We start from the raw sequence: 20,781 nt of genomic DNA, 5'->3' as shown, positions 1-20,781 counted from the left end.
AAAATGTAATTAATGATATGTTAGGGCTTAAGTGTGCCATTTTATTTTTTGTTTTCTGCTTTTCTTTTTTCATTCCATTTTGTATACTTTTTTCCTGCCTTCCTTGTGTGTACTTTTTTCCTGTCTTCCCATGAGTTACTTGAACATGTTTTAGGATTCCCTTCTGACTTGTTTGTAATGTTTTTGAGTGTATCTCATTATTTAGCTTTTTTAAGTGGTTGCTCCTAAGTGCCCTAGGTTTTTTTAATTTTAATTAAGATGAGGTCTTGCTATGTTGCCTAGGCTGGTCCTAAACTCCTGAGGTCAAGCGATCCTCCCACCTCAGCCTCCCAAAGTGCTGGGATTATAGGCATGAGCCACCACACCTGGTCAGACCCTAGGTATTACATCATATATGCGTAACTTATCACAGTCTACTGGTGTTTTTTATCAGTTCAAGTGAAGTCTAGAGACCTTACCTCCCTCTTCCGTCACTTTCCTCTCCCCCATCAGTAATATAATTATGTTAAATATTTCCTCTGCATACATTTAGTATCACATCAGACAGTGTTATAATTTTTGTTTCAAGCATCAAACGTAATTGATAAGTCTTAAAAAGGAAAACCTATTATATTCTCTCTATGGTTGCTTTTATTGTTTTCTTTATTTTTAAAGATCTTTTAGCCATTATTTTTTTCTTTTTCCTTTTTTTTTTTTTTTTTTTTTTTTGAGACGGAGTCTTGCTCTGCCACCCAGGCTGGAGTGCAGTGGCCGGATCTCAGCTCACTGCAAGCTCCGCCTCCCGGGTTTATGCCATTCTCCTGCCTCAGCCTCCCGAGTAGCTGGGACTACAGGCGCCCGCCTCGTCGCCCGGCTAGTTTTTTGTATTTTTAAGTAGAGACAGGGTTTCACCGTATTAGCCAGGATGGTCTCGATCTCCTGACCTCGTGATCCGCCCGTCTCGGCCTCCCAAAGTGCTGGGATTACAGGCTTGAGCCACCGCGCCCGGCCCTTTTTGTTTGTTTGTTTGTTTTTTTTGAGACGGAGTTTTGTACTTGTTGCCCAGGCTGGAGTGATGGGATCTCAGCTCACCGCAACCTCCGCCTCCGGGTTCAAGCAATTCTCCTGCCTCAGCCTCCCGAGTAGCTGGGATTACAGGCATGCACCACCACGCCTGGCTAATTTTGTATTTTTAGTAGAGACAGGGTTTCTCCTTGTTGGTCAGGCTGGTCTCGAACTCCTGACCTCATGTGATCCGCCTGCCTCAGCCTCCCAAAGTGCTGGGATTACAGGCGTGAGCCACCACACCCAGCCTACCTTTAGCCATTCTTTTTAGCATAGGTCTGCTGGTTATAGATTTTTAGTTTTCTTCTATTTGAGAATATCTTGATATCCCTTTCATTTCTGAAGAATATTTTCTCTGCGTATAGGATTCTGACTAACAGCTCTTTAAGCAGCTGAAAAATATTGTGCCGCTTCCTCTGGCCTTTATGGTTTCTTATGAAAAGTTCACTGTCAGTCTCAGTGTTTTCCCCGGTAGAGAAGGTGTCATTTTCCTCTGGCTGCTTCCAGTAGTCTTTTTCTGTTGTTAGTTTTCAGGGTGGATGGGCAGGGGCAGAGAAGAAAGTGTAATTACATGTCTTGGCATGGATTTCTGTGGGTTTATCCTGTTTTGGTTTACTCAGCTTTTTGCTTCGGTAGGTTTGTATCTCTTGCCAAATAGGAAAGTTTTCGGTCATTATTTTTTTTTTTTTTTTTTTGAGACGGAGTCTCGCTCTGTCGCCAGGGCTGGAGTGCAGTGGCCGGATCTCAGCTCACTGCAAGCTCCGCCTTCCGGGTTTACGCCATTCTCCTGCCTCAGCCTCCGGAGTAGCTGGGACTACAGGCGCCCGCCACGTCGCCCGGCTAGTTTTTCGTATTTTTTAGTAGAGACGGGGTTTCACCGTGTTAGCCAGGATGGTCTGGATCTCCTGACCTCATGATCCGCCCGTCTGGGCCTCCCAAAGTGCTGGGATTACAGGCTTGAGCCACCGCGCCCGGCCGGTCATTATTTCTTTGAATGCCTTTTCACCTGCTCTCTTTTCTTTATTTTTTGACATCCGGTGACATGAATGTTAGATCTGTTGCAGTACCCCAGGTACTACATTCCATGTATTTTCTTTTTTTTTTTTTTTGAGGCGGAGTCTCGCTCTGTCGCCCGGACTGGAGTGCAGTGGCCAGATCTCAGCTCACTGCAAGCTCCGCCTCCCGGGTTTACACCATTCTCCTGCCTCAGCCTCCTGAGTAGCTGGGACTACAGGCGCCCGCCACCTCGCCCGGCTCGTTTTTGTATTTTTAGTAGAGATGGGGTTTCACCGTGTTAGCCAGGATGGTCTCGATCTCCTGACCTCGTGATCCGCCCATCTCGGCCTCCCAAAGTGCTGGGATTACAGGCTTGAGCCACCGCGCCCGGCCGTATTTTCTTTCTTTTGTTCATTTGGGTAACTTCTATTATTTTGTCTTCCAGTTTATTGATTCTTTTTTCTGTTCCTTTTCTGCATTGAACCTACGTGCTGAGCTCTTTGTTTGTCACTGTATTTTTCAGTTACAAAATTTTCTTTTGGTTCTCCATGTCTTCCACTTCTTTCCTGGGACCTTGTTGTTTCTTTGCTGAGGCTTCCGATTTTTTCATTTGTTTCAAGTGTGTTTGTAATTGCTTATGAAGCATTTTTATCATGGCTATTTTAAAATCTTTGTCAGGTGATTTTAACATTGTTGTCAGCTTAGTGTTAACACCTGTCAATTGTCTTTTTATTACATTTGGAGGTCTTGGTAATCACTTTGTGTAAGTGATTTTTTTAATTGAAACTTGGACACTTGAGTGTTTGTATGAGACCCTGGATCTTATTTAAACCTGCTACTTTTCACTGATTTTTTCTTACACTACTCTGACAGGGAAGGTGGTGGTGGGGGTGTGGGGGGTGCTGGTGGGCTCCATTACTGCCAGGTGGAGGTGGAGAAGTCCAGGTTTTCCATTGGCCTCTGTTGACACCTGGGGGTGCCTAGTGATAACTTGTTACTGCTTAGTGGGAATGGGAGTTCCAGCTCCCCCATAGCCTCCAGTGACACCGCTGTGGAGATGGCCTTGTTACATTTGGGTGATGGTAAAAGTCCCGACCCTCCACCAGGCCTCTGATGCCACCCCAGTAGGCAGGGGGAGGGACATGTATTTTTGCCAGGTTGGGGTGGAAGTCCAGGCTCCCCACATGGCCTCTACTGACACCACAGGGGTAGGATAATTTCTTAGTTGGCCATTGGGGATGAACTTCCTGGTTCCATACTTAACCTTCTCTGCCACCATCTTGGTGGGAGTGTTGGGGTGCCTTGTTACTGCCTTGTGAGGGTAGAAATTTTAGCTGCCCACCCAGCCTTTACTGGTTCAGGTGGGTCAGGGCCACGGTTTTTCCTCTCAGTTTTGCCCAGAGTACAGGGGTTATTATCTAAGATTGTTCTGTCTTGCTAGGCTGCTTTAGTCCTTTGGCTAGAGAAAGTGGGTGCTTTTTGTTGTTTTGTTTTGTTTTGTTTGAGTCTGCGCTCAGTGACAATTTGCCAGCTTCCTCAACTCCAAACTCGGAGTGTATCAGGCATAAAAAAGCCCGGGACTCGCTGCCGTGTTGTTGCTTGTGTCCCCGAGGTCTTCAGTGTGTCTTCTGTCTTCTCCCCACCTTTAAACATCTTCTTAGGCTTGGTTTATATAAGATGCCCAAGGTTTTCAGTTGTACTTAGTGGGAGGAATAGAGAAAAGTATATCTTCTACTCCTTCTTCCTCGAAATCTTCTGAAAACATTTTGATCATGCTTACACTTTTCTAATTAGAACAGTACGGTTTCATTTTAAAAAATCAATTATGTTTTAAAAAATAAGAAAATTTAAATTACCTAGAATCATTTTCTAAAGAGTTATTATTTCCAGCTTTTTTCTACATAATATAAAGTGTATTATTGTGTGTGTGTGTGTGTATATATATATATATTTTAATATCTTTACAAAATTGGAATCTTACTACAAATTGAGGTTTCTATTCAATTTTTTCCCATAATATTAAAATTATAAGCTTTTTCTGATATTTGAAGTATCCATCTGTTCAGTGGAGATGCCGGTTCACTTGTTCGTGGGTACACCATTATCCAGCTTCTGTGGATAAGCAGAGCATTTAAGAGGAAGGGCAGGCATGTGGGCCTCCGTGAGCTCACACTGGTGGGGAGCTAGACCCTGGGTACTTTATCAGGACTGTGGAGAAGAGGGTAAAGTAGAAGTCCTGATGCTCAAAACTAGCAGGTGGTGGCGGCCTGATCTCGGCATACCAGGAAAGGATTTTGTGAGGAAACTGTGCTTTAGTCAAAAGAAGTCGTTAGTGAGGCGGAGGATGGGGTGATGGGAGTACTCGTAGCAGAGGGGACAACACCTGTGAATGCTCTGAGGGCAGGTGCTTGACAGCTCATGAATTCTAACCAGCTTCTAAGATATCTGCCAACTAATCTTTATCATTACATTTCAGGAAACTGGAGCACCCATCCTAACTGATGATGTTAGCCTGCAGGTGTTCATGGACCATTTGAAGAAGCTGGCTGTCTCCAGTGCCTGTTAAGCTGAGGATGCAACCAGGAAATTGAAGAGAACGGTGTCAGATCGTGTTCAAAATGTCTAGAAGGGCTTAATAACATTCCTGTTACTTTTCTAGCAGATTTTAACAAATAATCAAGGAAATTTTATATGTAACTCTTTAGATTATAATTTATTTGTATTCCTGTCTTTGTCCTTTTTCTTGCACTATAAAATTATAAGGTCATAAATGTTTTGGTACTTGTAGATGTTTATGTACTTTTTGTATCCTAACTTTTAGAATCTAAATAAAATCAGAGGTAATGTATTTTGGCAACTTGTTTAGGTGAGAATCTTAATGATCATAAAGGAAATAAATCTAGATGCAGAAAGTACTGGCTAAAATATTGCTAATACAGATGTGATTTCCTGAGGTCTCTGTGTGAGTGTGTATGTGTTTTAAGTGACTTCCTTAAGAGGCGTTTCCTGAACTTAATTCTTATAATTAACGTAATGCACATGCAGGATCAAAATGAAACAAATACCTTATCCTAAAGAGCTCATAACAAATAAGTTACCTCCACTCTATAAACTCAGACCTACTTTTTGAAGATAACTGCTTTTAACCTCTCCTTACAAGATTTTGGTTGTTGATGTATTTAATTTTAGCCCATATCTCAATTCCCATTTTCAAAGAATCAAGATATGAAGACCTTTCTCTCTACCCTCCAGCTATACCTTTGGTCATTTTTGTATTTTTATTTTTATATATATTATTTATTTTTATATTATCAAGATTGGTAAAATTTATATTCTGGGTCAGGTACAGTGGCTCACACCTGTAATCCCAATGCTTTAGGAGGCCAACGCAGGAGACTTACTTGAGGCCAAGAGTTTGAGACCAGCCTGGGCAACATAGCAAGACTGTCTCTACAAAAAATTTTAAAAGTTACTGGGCCATGGTGGTGTGTAACTGTAGTCCTAGCTACTTGGGAGGCTAAGACAGGAAGATCGCTTGAGCCCAGGAGTTCAAGGTTGCAGTGAGCTCTGATTATGCCACTGCACTCCACCCTGGGTGGGAGAGCAAGACCCTGTTTCAGAAAAAAAAGAAATTATATTCTGGCCTATTATCCTATCTTTTGTCACTAAGTTGATTGTGAAAGCTGAAAGCTCCTAAGAAGCATTTACACAGTCACGATGATGTAAATATTGTTCAAGTCCAGGCCAGGTAGGATGCCATTTTTCTCTAGGGTGCTAGTGTCCCAGTCAGTCCCTATCTAGGGTGCTAGTGTCCCAGTCAGTCCCTATGCCACTTGGAGGAAAACATTCCGAAGGACAGAATCAGAGTTACTTTCTTACATTCCATCGTGCCATATGTTGGCTTGCTCCCTATTTGGATTATGATTTCTTAGATTAGCTGTGGTTTTCCTCAGAATTTCTAAATTTTGTTTGCTTTTTGAGAGAAGAAATATTCTCTATTTACTAAGAAACTCTAGCTTATTCTACTGAATGAAGTCCATTTTTTTCTTCCTTGGAGGCCACGGATGTCCCCTTTTAACAGGGGCCAATCACTTTGACCTGCTGCACATCTGTCATCCAGGAATTTCTTCTGTTTGGAATCTTGGGTTAGTTCCACTCTTCCCTTTATTCCATAAGGCATTTTGCAATTTCAGATGACTTTTACTAAAAGGAGTACTTGGGGAGAATTCACTGGCTCTCAGCATATCTGCAAATCTATTCTGTCTTCATACTTTACAGCTTTGCCAGGTAATACGGTTTGGATATTTGTCCCCTCCAAGTCTGTCATTGAAATGTAATCCTCAGGATTGGAGGTGGGGACTGGTGGGAGGAGTTTGGGTCATACCAGTGGATCCTTCATGAATGGCTTGGTGCCATCCTCACAGAAATGAGAGAATTCTTGTCCTGAGTTCAAACGAGGTACGATTGTTTAAAAGTGTGTTGGCTGGGCATGGTGGCTCATGCCTGTAATCCCAGCACTTAGGGAGGCCAAGGCGGGTGGATTACCTGAGGTCAGGAGATCGAGACCAGCCTGGCCAACATGGTGAAACCCTGTCTCTACTAAAAAATACAAAAATCAGCCGGGCGTGGTGGCGGGCGCCTATAATCCCAGCTACTCAGGAGGCCGACGCATGAGAATGGCTTGAACCCAGGAAGCAGAGGTTGCAATGAGCCGAGATCATGCCACCGCACTCCCTGGGGGACAAAGACTTTCTCAAAAATTTAAAACCTGTTACCTCCCCCACCTCTTCCTCTCGTTCTTGCCATGTGATACATTGGGCTACCTCTTCACCTTTTGCCCTGATTGTAAGCTTCCTGAGGGCTTCACCAGAAGCAGATGCTGGCACCATGCTTCCTGTACAGCCTACAGAACCATGAGCCATAAACATAAACCGTAAACCTCTTTTTAAAATAAATTACCCAGTCTCGGGTGTTCTGTTACAGAGATGCAAAAACAGACTAACCCACTGGCTCTAAAAGTATAGGCCCAAGATAATCTCAGATCTTTGGAGCCATTCTTTCATTAATTCAACAAATAACTATCCAGTACTTGTTGTCCATGGAGTAGTCTAGGCATTGGGAATATTGCCAATAAAACAAAAATTCCTGTTTTCATAGGGCTTATGCATTAGTTAGGGAAGACCAACAGTAACAATATGAGAAGTAAATGATATGGCTGGGCACAGCGGCGTGCAGACCAGCCTGGCCAACATGGTGAAACCCTTTATTAAAAATACAAAAATTAGCTGGGCGTGGTGGTGCATACCTGTAATCCCAGCTACTTGGGAGGCTGAGGCAGGGACAGTTGTTTGAACCTAGGAGGCAGAGGTTGCAGTGAGATTGCGCCACTGCACTCCAGCCTGGGCAACAGAACGAGACTCTGTCTCTGTGGGGAAGGAAAAGAAAGATCAGACTGTTACTGTGTCTATATAGAAAGTAGACATAAGAGACTCCATTTCTGTATTTGAGATGCTGTTAATCTGTGACCCTACCCCCAACCTTGTCCTTGCAAGAGACGTGCTGTGGTGACTCAAGGTTTAACGGATTTTGGGCTGTGCAGGGTGTGCTTTGTTAAACAAGTGCCTGAAGGCAGCTTGCTGGTTAAAAGTCATCACCATTCTCTTAATCTCAAGTACCCAGGGACACGTACACTGCCAAAGGTCGCAGGGACCTCTGCCTAGGAAAGCTAGGTATTGTCCAAGGTTTCTCCCCATGTGATAGTCTGAAATATGGCCTCGTGGGAAGGGAAAGACCTGATCATCCCCCAGCCTGACACCCGTGAAGGGTCTGTGCTGAGGAAGACTAGTGTAAAAGGAAAGAAGGCCTCTTGGTAGTTGAGATAGAGAAAAGCATCTGTCTCCTGCCCGTCCCTGGGCAATGGAACATCTCGGTGTAAAACCCAATTGCGTGTTCTGTTTACTGAGAAAGGAGAAACCGCCTTAGGGTGAAAGGTAGGACTTGCTAGCGCAATGCTGCTCTTTATGCACTAAAAAGGTTTATGGAGATGTTTGCATATGCATATCAAGGCACAGCACTTTTCCTTAAACTTATGTCACAGAGATCTTTATTCATATGTCTTTCTGCTGACCTTCTCCCTATGATGATCCTATTATCCTGCCACTTCCCTTTTTCTAAGATGGTAAAGATAATGATCAATAAATACTGAGGGAACTCAGAGACTGGTGCTGGCGTGGGTCCTCTGTATGCTGAGCGCAGGTCCCCTGGGCCCACTTTTTCTTTCTCTATACTTTGTCTCTGCATCTCATTTCTTTTCTCAAGTCTCTCGTTCCACCTAATGAGAAACGCCCACAGGTGTGGAGGGGCAGGCCACCCCTTCACGTCTCAAAAAAACCAAACAAACAAAAAAAAATGAAGTAAATGATACATTAGAAGGTAATGAGTGCTATGTAGAAAATGAAGCTGGAAGCTCCTATTAATTGGATGTTGGACCAGCTGGATTTATTCCGATATTCTATCTTTTGAATTTGTATTCGAATACAAGTTATTGTATTTCTTTTTGTCTCTGCCCTACATTCTAGCAGAATTCTAGCAGAGTTTCCTATCTTAAAATGTTGAACATTGGCCAGGCATGGTGGCTCACGCCTGTAATCCCAGCACTTTGGGAGGCCAAGGCAGGCGGATCACTTGAGGTCAGGAGTTCAAAACCAGCCTGGCCAACATGGTGAAACCCCGTCTCTACTGAAAATACAGAAAAATTAGCCATGAGTGGTGACGGGCGCCTGTAATCCCAGCTACTTGGGAGGCTGAGGCAGGAGAATCGCTTGAACCTGGGAGGTGGAGGTTGCAGTGAGCACACCACTGTACTCCAGCCTGGGCGACAGAGGGAGACTCCATTTCAAAAAAAAAAAAAAAAAAAAAGTTGAACATTTACATTTTAAATTCCAAGAGCTTTTATTTTCTGTGCTTTTTCCAAGAATATTTTTAGTTTTAGATGTAATTTTTAACACATCATATAGAAGAATACATAAAGCTGTCTGTACAGATTAAGGCCACAACATCCTTCTTCAGCTTTTCTGTTTCAAATTAACACAAAAAAGAGTGTATGATGGACCCAGCTAACTCTGGGGTTCTCTCAAGTGTCAGTGAGTTAAGGAACTGAGGGAACAGCATGGTATGACATGGCCATGCAGGTCCCACCTTGGGGTACTAGTGACTTTTTCCACAGAATGTAGGGGGTGGTGGGGTGATAGTGCTGTGTGGAAAACACCCATCGTGAGAAGGGGTCACTGAGCCCAGTATGCCCAGTGAGGACTCTGAACTCTATCTTTTTTTTTTTTTGATACGGAATCTCGCTCTGTCGCCCAGGCTGGAGTGCAGTGGCCAGATCTCAGCTCACTGCAAGCTCCGCCTCCCGGGTTTACGCCATTCTCTCGCCTCAGCCTCCCGAGTAGCTGGGACTACAGGCGCCCGCCATCTCGCCCGGCTAATTTTTTGTATATTTTTTTTTAGTAGAGACGGGGTTTCACCGTGTTAGCCAGGATGGTCTCGATCTCCTGACCTCGTGATCCGCCCGTCTCGGCCTCCCAAAGTGCTGGGATTACAGGCTTGAGCCACCGCACCCTGCCCATCTTTTTATTAATTGTTACTTTTTGTGGGTATTGAACTCCATCTTGAAGGTAAGGCAAGCCTCTGACTTATCTTAGGCAGAGGGTGAAATGATAATTGAAGGTTTGAAACACACTCCAGAGGGGGAAGGATGAAAGGAGACTAATCCAAGCGAGAAATGAGGCCTAAACAGAGATGGTATTTAGACAGAGGTGACAGATAGGGTGTCAGGTGAGATGATTCCAAGTTTCTGGCTTGGGAAATTTCTCAATCACTCTCTGAATTAGGGAAGAGAAAGGGAAGGTTTGTTTCCTGTTGGGAGTGGCACTGATAAATTCAATTCTGAACATTTTTTTTAGCTTCAGGAGCTTGTGGAATATGCAGCCGAGGATGCATAGCAGGTTGGCAGTAACATGAATTTGCTTTCAGAGAATCTGGAGTAGATCTGAGAGTTATTAACAAATAAAACAGGTATCATGAGTAAGGCTGATGAGAAGGATGAGAAGAGATGCAAGCTTGAAACAATACCAATTTTTCTGTTTTGTCTACAATTACTGAGCTATAGTTCACATATAATAAACTGCACCCATTTAAAGCATACAATTGGATAAATCTTGACAAACCACCACACTAATCAACATACAGAACATTGCCATCACCTCTCCAAGTCTCCTCAGACCCCTTTTAGTCCTTCTCTTTCTCCACACCCTTACTTCAGACAACTACTGATCAGCTTTCTCCCACTATAGTTTGCTCCTGAATAGCTGGGATTACTGGCGCCCGCCACCACACCGGGCTAATTTTGGTATTTTTAGTGGAGACGAGGTTTCACCATGTTGGCCAGGTTAGTCTCGAACTCCTGACTTCAGGTGATCCACCCACCTCGGCCTCCCAAAGGGCTGGGATTACAGGCGTGAGCCACCGCACCCAGCCGGTAGTTCCTTTTTATTGCCAAGTGGTATCCCACGTTTTGTTTAGCCATTAAGCCGATGGATATTGGGGTGGTTTCCATTTTTTCCTATTAAGAATAAAACTATGAACATTCATGTACATGGCTGTGTGTAGACAAAGGTTTTCATTTCTCGTGGATAACTAGAAATGGAATGCCTCCGTTATACGGTAGGCATATGTTCAACTTTTTATTTTTATTTTTATTTATTTATTTTTTATTTATTTATTTATTTTTTTTGAGACGGAGTCTCGCTCTGTCACCCAGGCTGGAGTGCTGTGGCCGGATCTCAGCTCACTGCAAGCTCCGCCTCCCGGGTTTAAGCCATTCTCCTGCCTCAGCCTCCCAAGTAGCTGGGACTACAGGCGCCACCACGTCGCCCAGCTAGTTTTTTGTAGTTTTTAGTAGAGACGGAGTTTCACCGTGTTAGCCAGGATGGTCTCGATCTCCTGACGTCGTGATCCGCCCGTCTCGGCCTCCCAAAGTGCTGGGATTACAGGCTTGAGCCACCGTGCCCGGCCTTTATTTATTTATTTTTTTAGAGACGGAGTCTCGCTCTGTCACCCGGGCTGGAGTGCAGTGGCCGGATCTCAGCTCACTGCAAGCTCCGCCTCCTGAGTTCACGCCATTCTCCTGCCTCAGCCTCCCGAGTAGCTGGGACTACAGGCGGCCGCCACCTCGCCCGGCTAGTTTTTTGTATTTTTTAGTAGAGACGGGGTTTCACCATGTTAGCCAGGATGGTCTTGATCTCCTGACCTCGTGATCCGCCCGTCTCGGCCTCCCAAAGTACTAGGATTACAGGCTTGAGCCACCGCGCCCGGCCAATGTTCAACTTTTTAAAAACTAAGTTTTGCAAAGAGATTGTAACATTTTATGTTCCCATCAATAAGAGTTCCAATTGTTCCAAATCCTTACAGCTCTTGGCATTCTCAGTCTGATTTTAGCCGCTCTAGTAGGTGTGTAATAGTCTCTTATTATATTGTTTTAATGTCCATTTCTCGGATGACTAATGATGCTCCTGTGCTTATTGGTCATTTGTATATCTTCTTTTGTTCTATTCAAATTTATTGCCTGGTTTTTAGTTGGGTTGTATTTTTATAACTGAATTGTAAAGGGTCCTCATATATTCTGATCCAAGTCCTTCGTTAGATATATGTTATTGTGAATATTTTATTCTGTGGCTTGGCTTTTCATTTTCTCATCTGTGACCTTCAAAGAACAAAAATGTCATTTTTTTAAAAAGCCCTATTTATCCATTTTTGCTTTATGTATATATATATAAACTGAGATGGGGTCTCACTATGATGGCCTTGCTGGTCTGGAACTCCTGGGTTCAAGCAATCCTCCCTGCTCTACCTCCCAAAGTGCTGGGGTTACAGGTATGAGCCACCCGGCCTGGGATGCCTTTTTTATTCTAAGAAATCTGTGCTTATTCCAAGATGGCAAACATTCTTTTTTTTTTTTTCTAGGCTTATATTAAATTATTTTAGCTTTTACATTTAAGTGAGCGATCCATTCAGAGTTAAGTTTTGTGGATATATATTACTGTAGGGCAGAACATCAGTTTTTAAAGGGTGGGCAAGGTGAAAAGAACCCTGAAGGATACCAGGGAAAAGGATGTTTTTGAAGCCATGAAAGGTGCAGGTGGGGTCAGTGGTGGCAAATGCTTCCGAAACCAAGTTTGAGTGTGGCTGAAAAGTACTTAATGTCAATTTACCGAGCCTGCCTTGTGCCAAGCACATCACACTTGCTCTTAAGTCATTCAGGGCCAGGCGCGGTGGCTCAAGCCTGTAATACCAGCACTTTGGGAGGCCGAGACGGGCGGATCACGAGGTCAGGAGATCGAGACCATCCTGGCTATCATGGTGAAACCCCGTCTCTACTAAAAAATACAAAAAAAAACTAGCCGGGCGTGGTAGCGGACGCCTATAGTCCCAGCTACTCGGGAGGCTGAGGCAGGAGAATGGCGTAAACCCAGAAGGCGGAGCTTGCAGTGAGCTGAGATCCGGCCACTGCACTCCGGCCTGGGCGACAGAGCGAGACTGTCTCAAAAAAAAAAAAAAAAAAGTTGTTCAGTCTGTTGAGGGCATCTTGCCTTAAAAAAAATGTATGAATAAGACAAAAGCTGGAGCTGGACGGGGTCGAAGGAGATTTTTTGTTTTTGAGACATGGCACGTTTGTATGAATGATAAACGTCAGTAATGAAGATGGGGGAGGGCTTAGGGTGTCAATGAGGCGAAAGGCCCCTAAGGCAGGAAAAAATAAGACCCAGAGTCTAGCGCAGGGGTTAGCTTTAGCCTGGAGGTATTTAAAGTTCACCCAGAGTTCCGGAAAGGAAAATGGGGGAAAAGAAGAGTTGCGGGGAGAGACAAGCGGTATCCCTGCAAATCTGAAAACTGGAAGAAGAATTGGAAGTAACCTTTTCAGATATCGTCTGGAGCCCACGAAGGCATTACAATTTTGCAGGTGAGAAGCTTCTCCTCTAAGAAGTTGTCACTTCGTCCTCGTCACGTGGTAAGAAGTATCGCACGCCCACAGCTCTGCACCCGAAAGTCCGGACACCGGAGCAACTCTCCGGACCACAGGCCCCAAGATGCATCGGGGCAGAGCCGGAAGCGGACGCGGAAAACTGGCGGCTCCTTGATGGTTCCGGCGGCAGGAACGGCAGCCATTCCCTCGCCGGAAGTCCCGCCTCCGCTGTGGGCCTGCGAGAATCGAGCCACTCGCCGGCGTAGCAATGCATACAAGTGAGTTCACGGCCTGGTACCGGCGGATGTCGGTGGTCTACGGGATCGGCGTCTGGTCTGTGTTGGGCTCACTGCTTTACTACAGCCGGACAATGGCGAAGTCGTCAGGTAGGTCTCTTCGGCGGGGCCTGCCCCGGGACACACGGCCTTCGGTGGAGAGTTCCCCGGGGGTCGTGGAAACAACCTCCCTGTTCTGTAAACCCTAGGTTTATTCTCCAAAACTAATTGAAACGGGTGCTAACAGCCGTTTGTTACAATGGAATCTGCAAAGAACTAGACGCCAGGAATTATTAATACCTTGTAAATATTGTTACCTAAATCTTAGTCATTTACTGGATAGGGCCGTCCCTATACTCAGAATTGGAGCAATCTGTGTAAAGTGCAAGGTGGATTTTTTTTTTTTTTGAGACGGAGTCTCGCTCTGTCCCCCGGGCTGGAGTGCAGTGGCCGGATCTCAGCTCACTGCAAGCTCCGCCTCCCGGGTTTACCGCCATTCTCCTGCCTCAGCCTCCCGAGTAGCTGGGACTACAGGCGCCCGCCACCTCGCCCGGCTAGTTTTTTGTATTTTTTTTTAGTAGAGACGGGGTTTCACCGTGTTAGCCAGGATGGTCTCCATCTCCTGACTCGTGATCCGCCGTCTCGGCCTCCCAAAGTGCTGGGATTACAGGCTTGAGCCACCGCGCCCGGCCAGTGCAAGGTGGATTTTCAGAGACTCTGTTCGGTGATTTTTAAAGAATGATGCTTCAGTACTACTGTCCCTTATGATATATGGCGAGCAATTTCAGGACTTTTGGCAGTCAAGGCGTATTAAAATCTTCCAGTTACTAGGTGCAAAGGGAGGAAAGTTTCTCAGCTTTGAAAAATATGCTGGAAATGTATAGAGACATTAAGTTGATCAGTGTGGTTGCTAGGGGCTGAAGGGTTGGGGAGATGGGGAATGATTGCCAAAGGTATGGATTCCTTTTGTGGATGAAAATATTTTTAAATTGATTGTGGTGCTGGTTGCACAAATCTGAATGTACTAAAAAACATTAAGTTGTATCTTTTAAGTGGATTAATCGTATGATATGTTAATTATATCTCAGTAAAGTTGTTGTGTAAAAACTATGCTGAAGATTACATTTGGTGATGAAGCTATCAGTGGCCTGAAAGTACATGTGTCCAGCATTAGGCATTTAAAAACATTTTGGCCGAGTGCAGTGGCTCTCACCTGTAATCCCATAACTTTGGAAGGCCAAAATGGCAGATTGCTTGAGCCCAGGGGTTGGGAACCAGTCTGGGCAACATAGGGAGACCCCCATCTCTACCCCCCCAAAATTTTATATATAATATTTTATATTTACTTTATATATAATATATGGTAAAATATTTTATATTTATATATATAAAGTAAAAATATTTTAATGTCCATGTTTATGTTTTCTTTCGTTTGTTTTTTTTTTTTTTTTGACAGGGTCTCACCCTGTCGCTTAGGCTGGAGTGCAGTGGCATGATCTCAGCTCACCACAACCTGCGTCTCCAGGCTCAAGCGATTCTCCTGCTTCATCCTCCCGAGTAGCTGGGGTTACAGGCGCAGGCCACTACTGCCCGGCGAATTTTTTTTTTTTTTTTTTTGAAACGGAGTCTAGCTCTGTCGCCCAGGCTAGAGTGCAGTGGTGCTATCTCGGCTCACTGCAACCTCCACCTCCCAGTTCAGGTAGTCCTCTTGCCTCATCCTCCCCAGTAGCTGGGATTACAGGCGCATGCCACCACACCTGGCTAATTCTCGTATTTTTAGTAGAGAAGGGGGTTTCACCAGGTTGGCGAGGCTGGTCTCAAACTCCTGACCTCAGGTGGTCCACCCGCCTCGGCCACCACAAAGGGTTGGGATTACAGGCGTGAGCCACCGCACCTGGACTTCCCTTTCCTCCCCTCTTGTCCCCTCCCCTCTTGTCCCCTCCCCTCCCCTTCCCCTTTCCCTTCTCTTCCCTTTCCTTTTTCCTTCCTTCCTTCCTTCCTTCCTTCCTTCCTTCCTCCCTCCCTCCCTCCCTCCTTCCTTTCCTCCCTTCCCTTCCCTCCCTTCTTTCCCTTCCTTTTCATTCCTTTCTTCATTATTGGGGTTGGAGGGAGTGGACATAATTCTTATCTTAATTTCTAAGACTTTAGTGACTGCTTTCTAAGTCAATAATTCAGGTGTTCTTTTTTTTTTTTTCCTCTTAATGGTGATAAAGTAAACCAAAAGGATGGCTTAACAACTGAAACACCCAGTGAACTATCTGAACACCCAAAAGGATTTTATGTGGAAACAGTTGTCACATATAAAGAAGATTTTGTTCCAATTAGAGAAAAGATCCTCAACTATTGGAAATCGTGGACTGGTGGCCCTGGTGCAGAACCATGACTGGCTGCTGAATTCTGAAAACCAGGACTTGGTTCAACATCTAAATTTGATAGTTGCCTCGATTCCCCTTTTGTGTTTGTGAAGAGTGTATGTATTTAAAACTGCTGTAAAACTTAATCACTAATACTATGCAATAAATATTTTCTTGAAGGAATCTGTCTGCATTTTCTTTTTCTTTTTGAGACGGAGTCTCCCTCTGTCAACCAGGCTGGAGTGCAGTGGTGCCATCTCGGCTCACTGCAAGCTCTGCCTCCCGGGTTCACGCTATTCTTTTGCCCCAGCCTCCTGAGTAGCTGGGACTACAGGCATCCGCCACCATGCCCAGCTAATTTTTTGTATTTTTAGTAGAGACGGGGTTTCACCGAGTTAGCCAGGATGGTCTTGATCTCCTGACCTCGTGATCCACCCGCCTCGGCCTCCCAAAGTGCTGGGATTACAGACGTGAGCCACCATACCTGGCCTACTATCTGCATTTTCAAGAGGTGTTTCTCTGTATTTGCATGAGTGAAAGACTGATGTGAAATTTCACATAAAGCTTCCATAAGCTTGATTTCCCGAAACTAGTTAAGGTAGATTTGTATTTCATGTTGCTATTAGGCACAGCTTTACTGGCCACTTTGAGGTTAGTTTCAGCAATCCCCACATTCAGTTTGGGATTCACAGTAGCCCTTTGGGTACTACTGCATACTAGGTAAGTATGATATAAATTAGATTGTAACTTCTGAATTAAATAGACTGGACCTATTCTTTAGGACTGGTGCACATATCCGTCATTCCTTCGGCAGGTGTGGATTACCCACCAACTGTGGCCAGTGCTATTCTAATGCTGAGAATGCAGTCAGAACGACATGGTTGATGCTGAACCAGTTTCCTCAGTGATCTCTTGGTTGCAGGCAACAAACATAAGCAAACTTAAATCAAAAGGGGGTGTTTATAAAAAATGTGTATTGGTAGCTCAAAATTAAAGCAGAGAGTATGGGCCAGGAGCGGTGGCTCACGTCTGTAATCCCCACACTTTGCAAGGCCGAGGTGGGCGGATCACGAGGTCAAGAGATAAGGCCATCTTGACCAGCATGGTGAAACCCTGTCTCTATTAAAAATACAAAAATTAGCTGGGCATGGCACCATGTGCCTATAGTCCCAGCTACTTGGGCGGCTGAGGCAGGAGAATCGCTTGAACCTGGGAAGTGGAGGTTGCAGTGAGCCGAGATCACATCACTGCACTCCAGCCTGGTGACAGCAAGAGTCCATCTTAAAAAAAAAGTGCAGAAAGTATGTTGAGGTCTTCAGAAGACCTGACACTGGGACCGAAATGCAGGCAGCCACTCCCTGAGCCTGCCTGGGCTCTCGGCCTTGCTTTTCTTATTGCACACCAGCTGCTTTTCCCACCTTTCTGGCGTAATACAAGTATCCCAAGAAGATACTACTCCCATGTGCAGTGCCAAAGTCTGACCAGCCTCTCCTCAACCCAGTGTTTGGCTTCCACCCTTGCAAGAGACTCGGTTCAGTTTTTATCAGATCCCTGCCTATGGATTATAGAGACTGCCTCAGTTATGAATAAAGTGGCATTTGTTTCTCATTTAGGTAGTGTTTTCCTGTTCATAGCTATCAGGACACTGTGAGTAGAGATGTGTGGTGGGACAGGAATTGGACATTTCAGGGTTCCTCTACAGTGCTATGACCTTCACATCCTTTTCTTGATTTCTCACTGGTGTCAGTTCCACCATATGGGTGGCCTGAGGAGTGCTGTGGTGCAGTCAGCCTTAGTGACAAGGATTCCAAAATCACAACAGCTCCAGATGCTGGCAGCAGACTCAACTTCCCAAGGGATATCAGGTCAAGCATGGATTCGTGCCAATTGGCTGTGTATTCCAGTGGACCATCTTGGTTGGCATCAAACTGATGAATGAGAAGCAGTGTGCGACAGTAAGACGGGGAAGGTGAGAAGCAAGTGAATCAGAAATATGGGAGAGATGGGAACAGTAGCATGAACCTTTTGGAAGACATTTCCTAACATGAGGGACTTCCAGAGAAACGAAGGGCAAGGGCTGAGGGGCTGTGGCACTTGGCAGGTGAGGGTTGTTAATAGAGCACACCTAGGATAAACAGCTGAACTTCTACTCTCACCTGGCAGTCTGTACCCAGGATCCGTACACTTGTGGGGCTTAAGGGGACATTTGGGCTAGCTTTCCTTGGGACCTGGCTGGGTTTCTTTGCTAGCTCTAATTTATTCTCTTATTTCAGCCTAGCAGTCTCCTGAACTCAAGATCCATGTCCATCTAGCATTGCTGCTTGGATGTTTAGCTACCTCAGCTTCGTTCATAACTTAAATTGCTGCCATCACCCACAAACCTGCTCTTCCTTCCGTTCTCTTTCTCAGAGAGTGCTCAGTTCCTCAAATTAGGAACATATCATTCTAGACTTCTCCCTCTTGTTCCTTCTTCCTCCAGCCACCAGGTCCCATCATTTCTATTGCAGATATTCCACTCCATTCCCACCTCCCCATTTCCTTTAACCCTACCTTACTTAAATCCTCCGTCCTCGTTGCTTATGTAGCCTCAACTTCCTGTTGTCTCTGTCTCTACTTGGAGTCCCCTCCAATTGGTTTCTATAGTATTAGCCAGCATGACTTTTTTGAAATTAATTTTTATATTTTTAACAAAGCAGCAAATGCATTAAAAAGTTAAATAGTGATCAAAAGTTTGTAACCGAAAAAACAGTTCTTGCTTATCCCTCCTCGCTTTCAACTATTAGGTATATATATATATTTTTGGTATTTACGTCCACATTTCTAAATAATAAGCTTTTACTAATATCTTTAATTTATCAATCATATATGGGATTTATTAATCAGGATTTGATCCTCCTTTCCAACTGACTAACCAATAAAACTATTGCATATTTTTGATGAATCAATAATTGATAGTTACCCTTTTTAAACCATGCAAACATAGTTTGTTGATAAGCCAAGTAAGTAAGCTATAATTGTTTCTCATATAACTTTTCTTTCTGGAGTTAACTGCATTCTGTTTTTCATTTGCTTTGTTTCCTTGATGTTTCTCTCTCATTCTTTCCACATCCTCTAACCTCACAATATAATTTTCCACACAAACCTTTCCAGTTTCTCTTTTCTCTTTTTAAATCTTGGAGCTCTTTGTCATCTTGCTACAATCTGGACTGATTACTCTAGTTCTGCTTCGCATACATTTTTCTTTGCTCTTTCCTTTGCCATCTTATAATGGATCTCTGTTTTCTCAATCCGTGTCCCCATAATTCTGAGAAAGGGTATATAATTTTTTTGTCTCTTTTTCATGTCCGAACATGTCTGTTTTTTTGAGACAGAGTTTCGCTCTGTCATAGAGGCTGGAGTGCAGTGGTGCAATCTTGGCTCACTGCAACCTCCGCTTCCCAAGTTCAAGTGATTCTCATGCCTGAGCCTCCCGAGTAGCTGGGACTACAGGCCTGCGCCATCACACCCAGCTAATTTTGCATTTTTAGTAGAGATGGGGTTTCACCATATTGGCCAGGCTGGTCTCAAACTCCTGGCCTCAAGTGATCTGCCTGCCTCTGCCTCCCAAAGTGCTGGGATTACAGGCATGAGCCACTGTGCCTGACCAGAACATGTCTTTATCGTATTCTCATACTCAATTACTAGTTGGCCTGGGTATAGAACCCCAGGTTTGATCATTACTCTCCCTCAGAATTTTGAAAGCATCAGTCCCCTGTATTCTAGCAATTCCAATATTTCAGCTGAAGAGTCCTAATCTTTGATTATTACCTGTTTTCTTCTCTCCAGAAGGTCTTAGGACCTCCTTTATCTCTAGTGTTCTGAAATTTTACAATGATGCACCTAGTGTGGCTTAAAAAGAATTGATTGGGCTCTTAGTTTATGGAAACTCTTATTTGGTTCTGGGGCATTTTCTTGTTAGGAATTCTGTTTGCCTTTTAATTTTTTTTTCTGTGTGTCTGGAATTCCTAATAGACATTCCAGACTACTTTTTATTATTTTATACTTTTTCTTAATTACTGTTGATCTCTTTATTTTCTATTTTTCAGGGAGAGGATCATTCATTTACTTATACAACTGTGGAGGAGGCAAAATTTTACCTATACTTTTTAGGGTTTGTGGCTGGGCTTCAGAATTAAATTGACATAAAACAGATTAGCCAAAGTCAAGTGTACAGATTCTTTTTTTTTTTTTTGAGACGGAGTCTCGCTCTGTCGCCCAGGCTGGAGTGCAGTGGCCGGATCTCAGCTCACTGCAAGCTCCGCCTCCCGGGTTTATGCCATTCTCCTGCCTCAGCCTCCCGAGTAGCTGGGACTACAGGCGCCTGCCACCTCGCCCGGCTAGTTTTTTGTATTTTTTAGTAGAGGGGGGGTTTCACCAGGATGGTCTCGATCTCCTGACCTCGTGATCCGCCCGTCTCGGCCTCCCAAAGTGCTGGGATTACAGGCTTGAGCCACCGTGCCCGGCCAAGTATACAGATTCTTACATGCACGTGGAAGCCCCCATAGAAAAATGGAGACCCAAAGTGGCAAAACCTAACTGATTATATACTGAGTTGAACAAAAAGAGGCAATTATGGAAAAATAACTAAAATGTACAGGAAACCAGAGGAGGATAAGAGTTATTTAAACAAGGCCTGTTTGTATAGAATTATCTCGACCTTGACTCTCCATCTCTGGTGATAAGAATGGTTCTTTCCTCCTGGTATAGGGAGGGCATCTTCCACATGGCAGTTTTATCTCTTTCTTGCTTTCTTTTTCTTTTTTTTTTTTTTGGAGACAGAGTCTTGCTCTGTCACACAAGCTGGAGTGCAGTGGCATGATCTTGGCTCACTCCTACCCCCGGCTCCTGAGTTTTAGCAATTCTCCTGTCTCAGCCTTCTGAGTAGCTGGGATTACAGGGGTGCACCACCATGCCTGGCTAATTTTTGTAGTTTTAGTAGAGATGGGGTTTCACTATGTTGGCCACGCTGGTCTCGAACTCCTGACCACAGGTGATCCGCCCGCCTCTGCCTCCCAAAGTGCTGGGATTACAGGCGTGAGCCACCATGCCC

At 44.5% G+C, this 20,781-nt stretch overlaps 2 protein-coding genes across 5 annotated transcripts in view; both read left to right on the top strand.

Moving 5' to 3' along the window:
• The window catches only part of SEC23B (SEC23 homolog B, COPII coat complex component), a 53,239-nt gene extending 48,246 nt beyond the window's left edge, over window positions 1-4,993 (top strand). For all 3 annotated transcript variants that reach the window (XM_033185502.1, XM_033185501.1, XM_033185503.1), the window contains one exon: window positions 4,517-4,993. In XM_033185502.1, coding sequence (XP_033041393.1) covers window positions 4,517-4,606 — 90 coding nt within the window. In that variant the 3' untranslated portion in view covers window positions 4,607-4,993. The remainder of the gene's footprint in view (window positions 1-4,516) is intronic.
• An 8,210-nt stretch (window positions 4,994-13,203) lies between these two features.
• Window positions 13,204-15,875, top strand: SMIM26 (small integral membrane protein 26). 2 transcript variants are annotated; one of them, XM_033185500.1, is made up of 2 exons: window positions 13,204-13,449; window positions 15,555-15,875. In XM_033185500.1, the coding sequence occupies exons 1-2, from the start codon at window positions 13,332-13,334 to the stop codon at window positions 15,719-15,721; spliced, it is 285 nt and encodes a 94-aa protein (XP_033041391.1). In that variant the 5' UTR covers window positions 13,204-13,331; the 3' UTR covers window positions 15,722-15,875. The 2 variants fall into 2 exon arrangements, with proteins under 2 accessions (XP_033041391.1, XP_033041389.1); XM_033185498.1 differs by having other exon boundaries at window positions 13,208-13,449; window positions 15,552-15,875.
• Window positions 15,876-20,781: the final 4,906 nt, after the last annotated feature.

The sequence above is a fragment of the Trachypithecus francoisi genome, unplaced genomic scaffold (assembly GCF_009764315.1).
Source record: "Trachypithecus francoisi isolate TF-2019V2 unplaced genomic scaffold, Tfra_2.0 Lachesis_group21, whole genome shotgun sequence".
Lineage (NCBI taxonomy): Eukaryota > Metazoa > Chordata > Mammalia > Primates > Cercopithecidae > Trachypithecus > Trachypithecus francoisi.
Note: the sequence above shows the minus strand (reverse complement) of the source record. Positions and strands in the feature narration are given on the sequence as shown.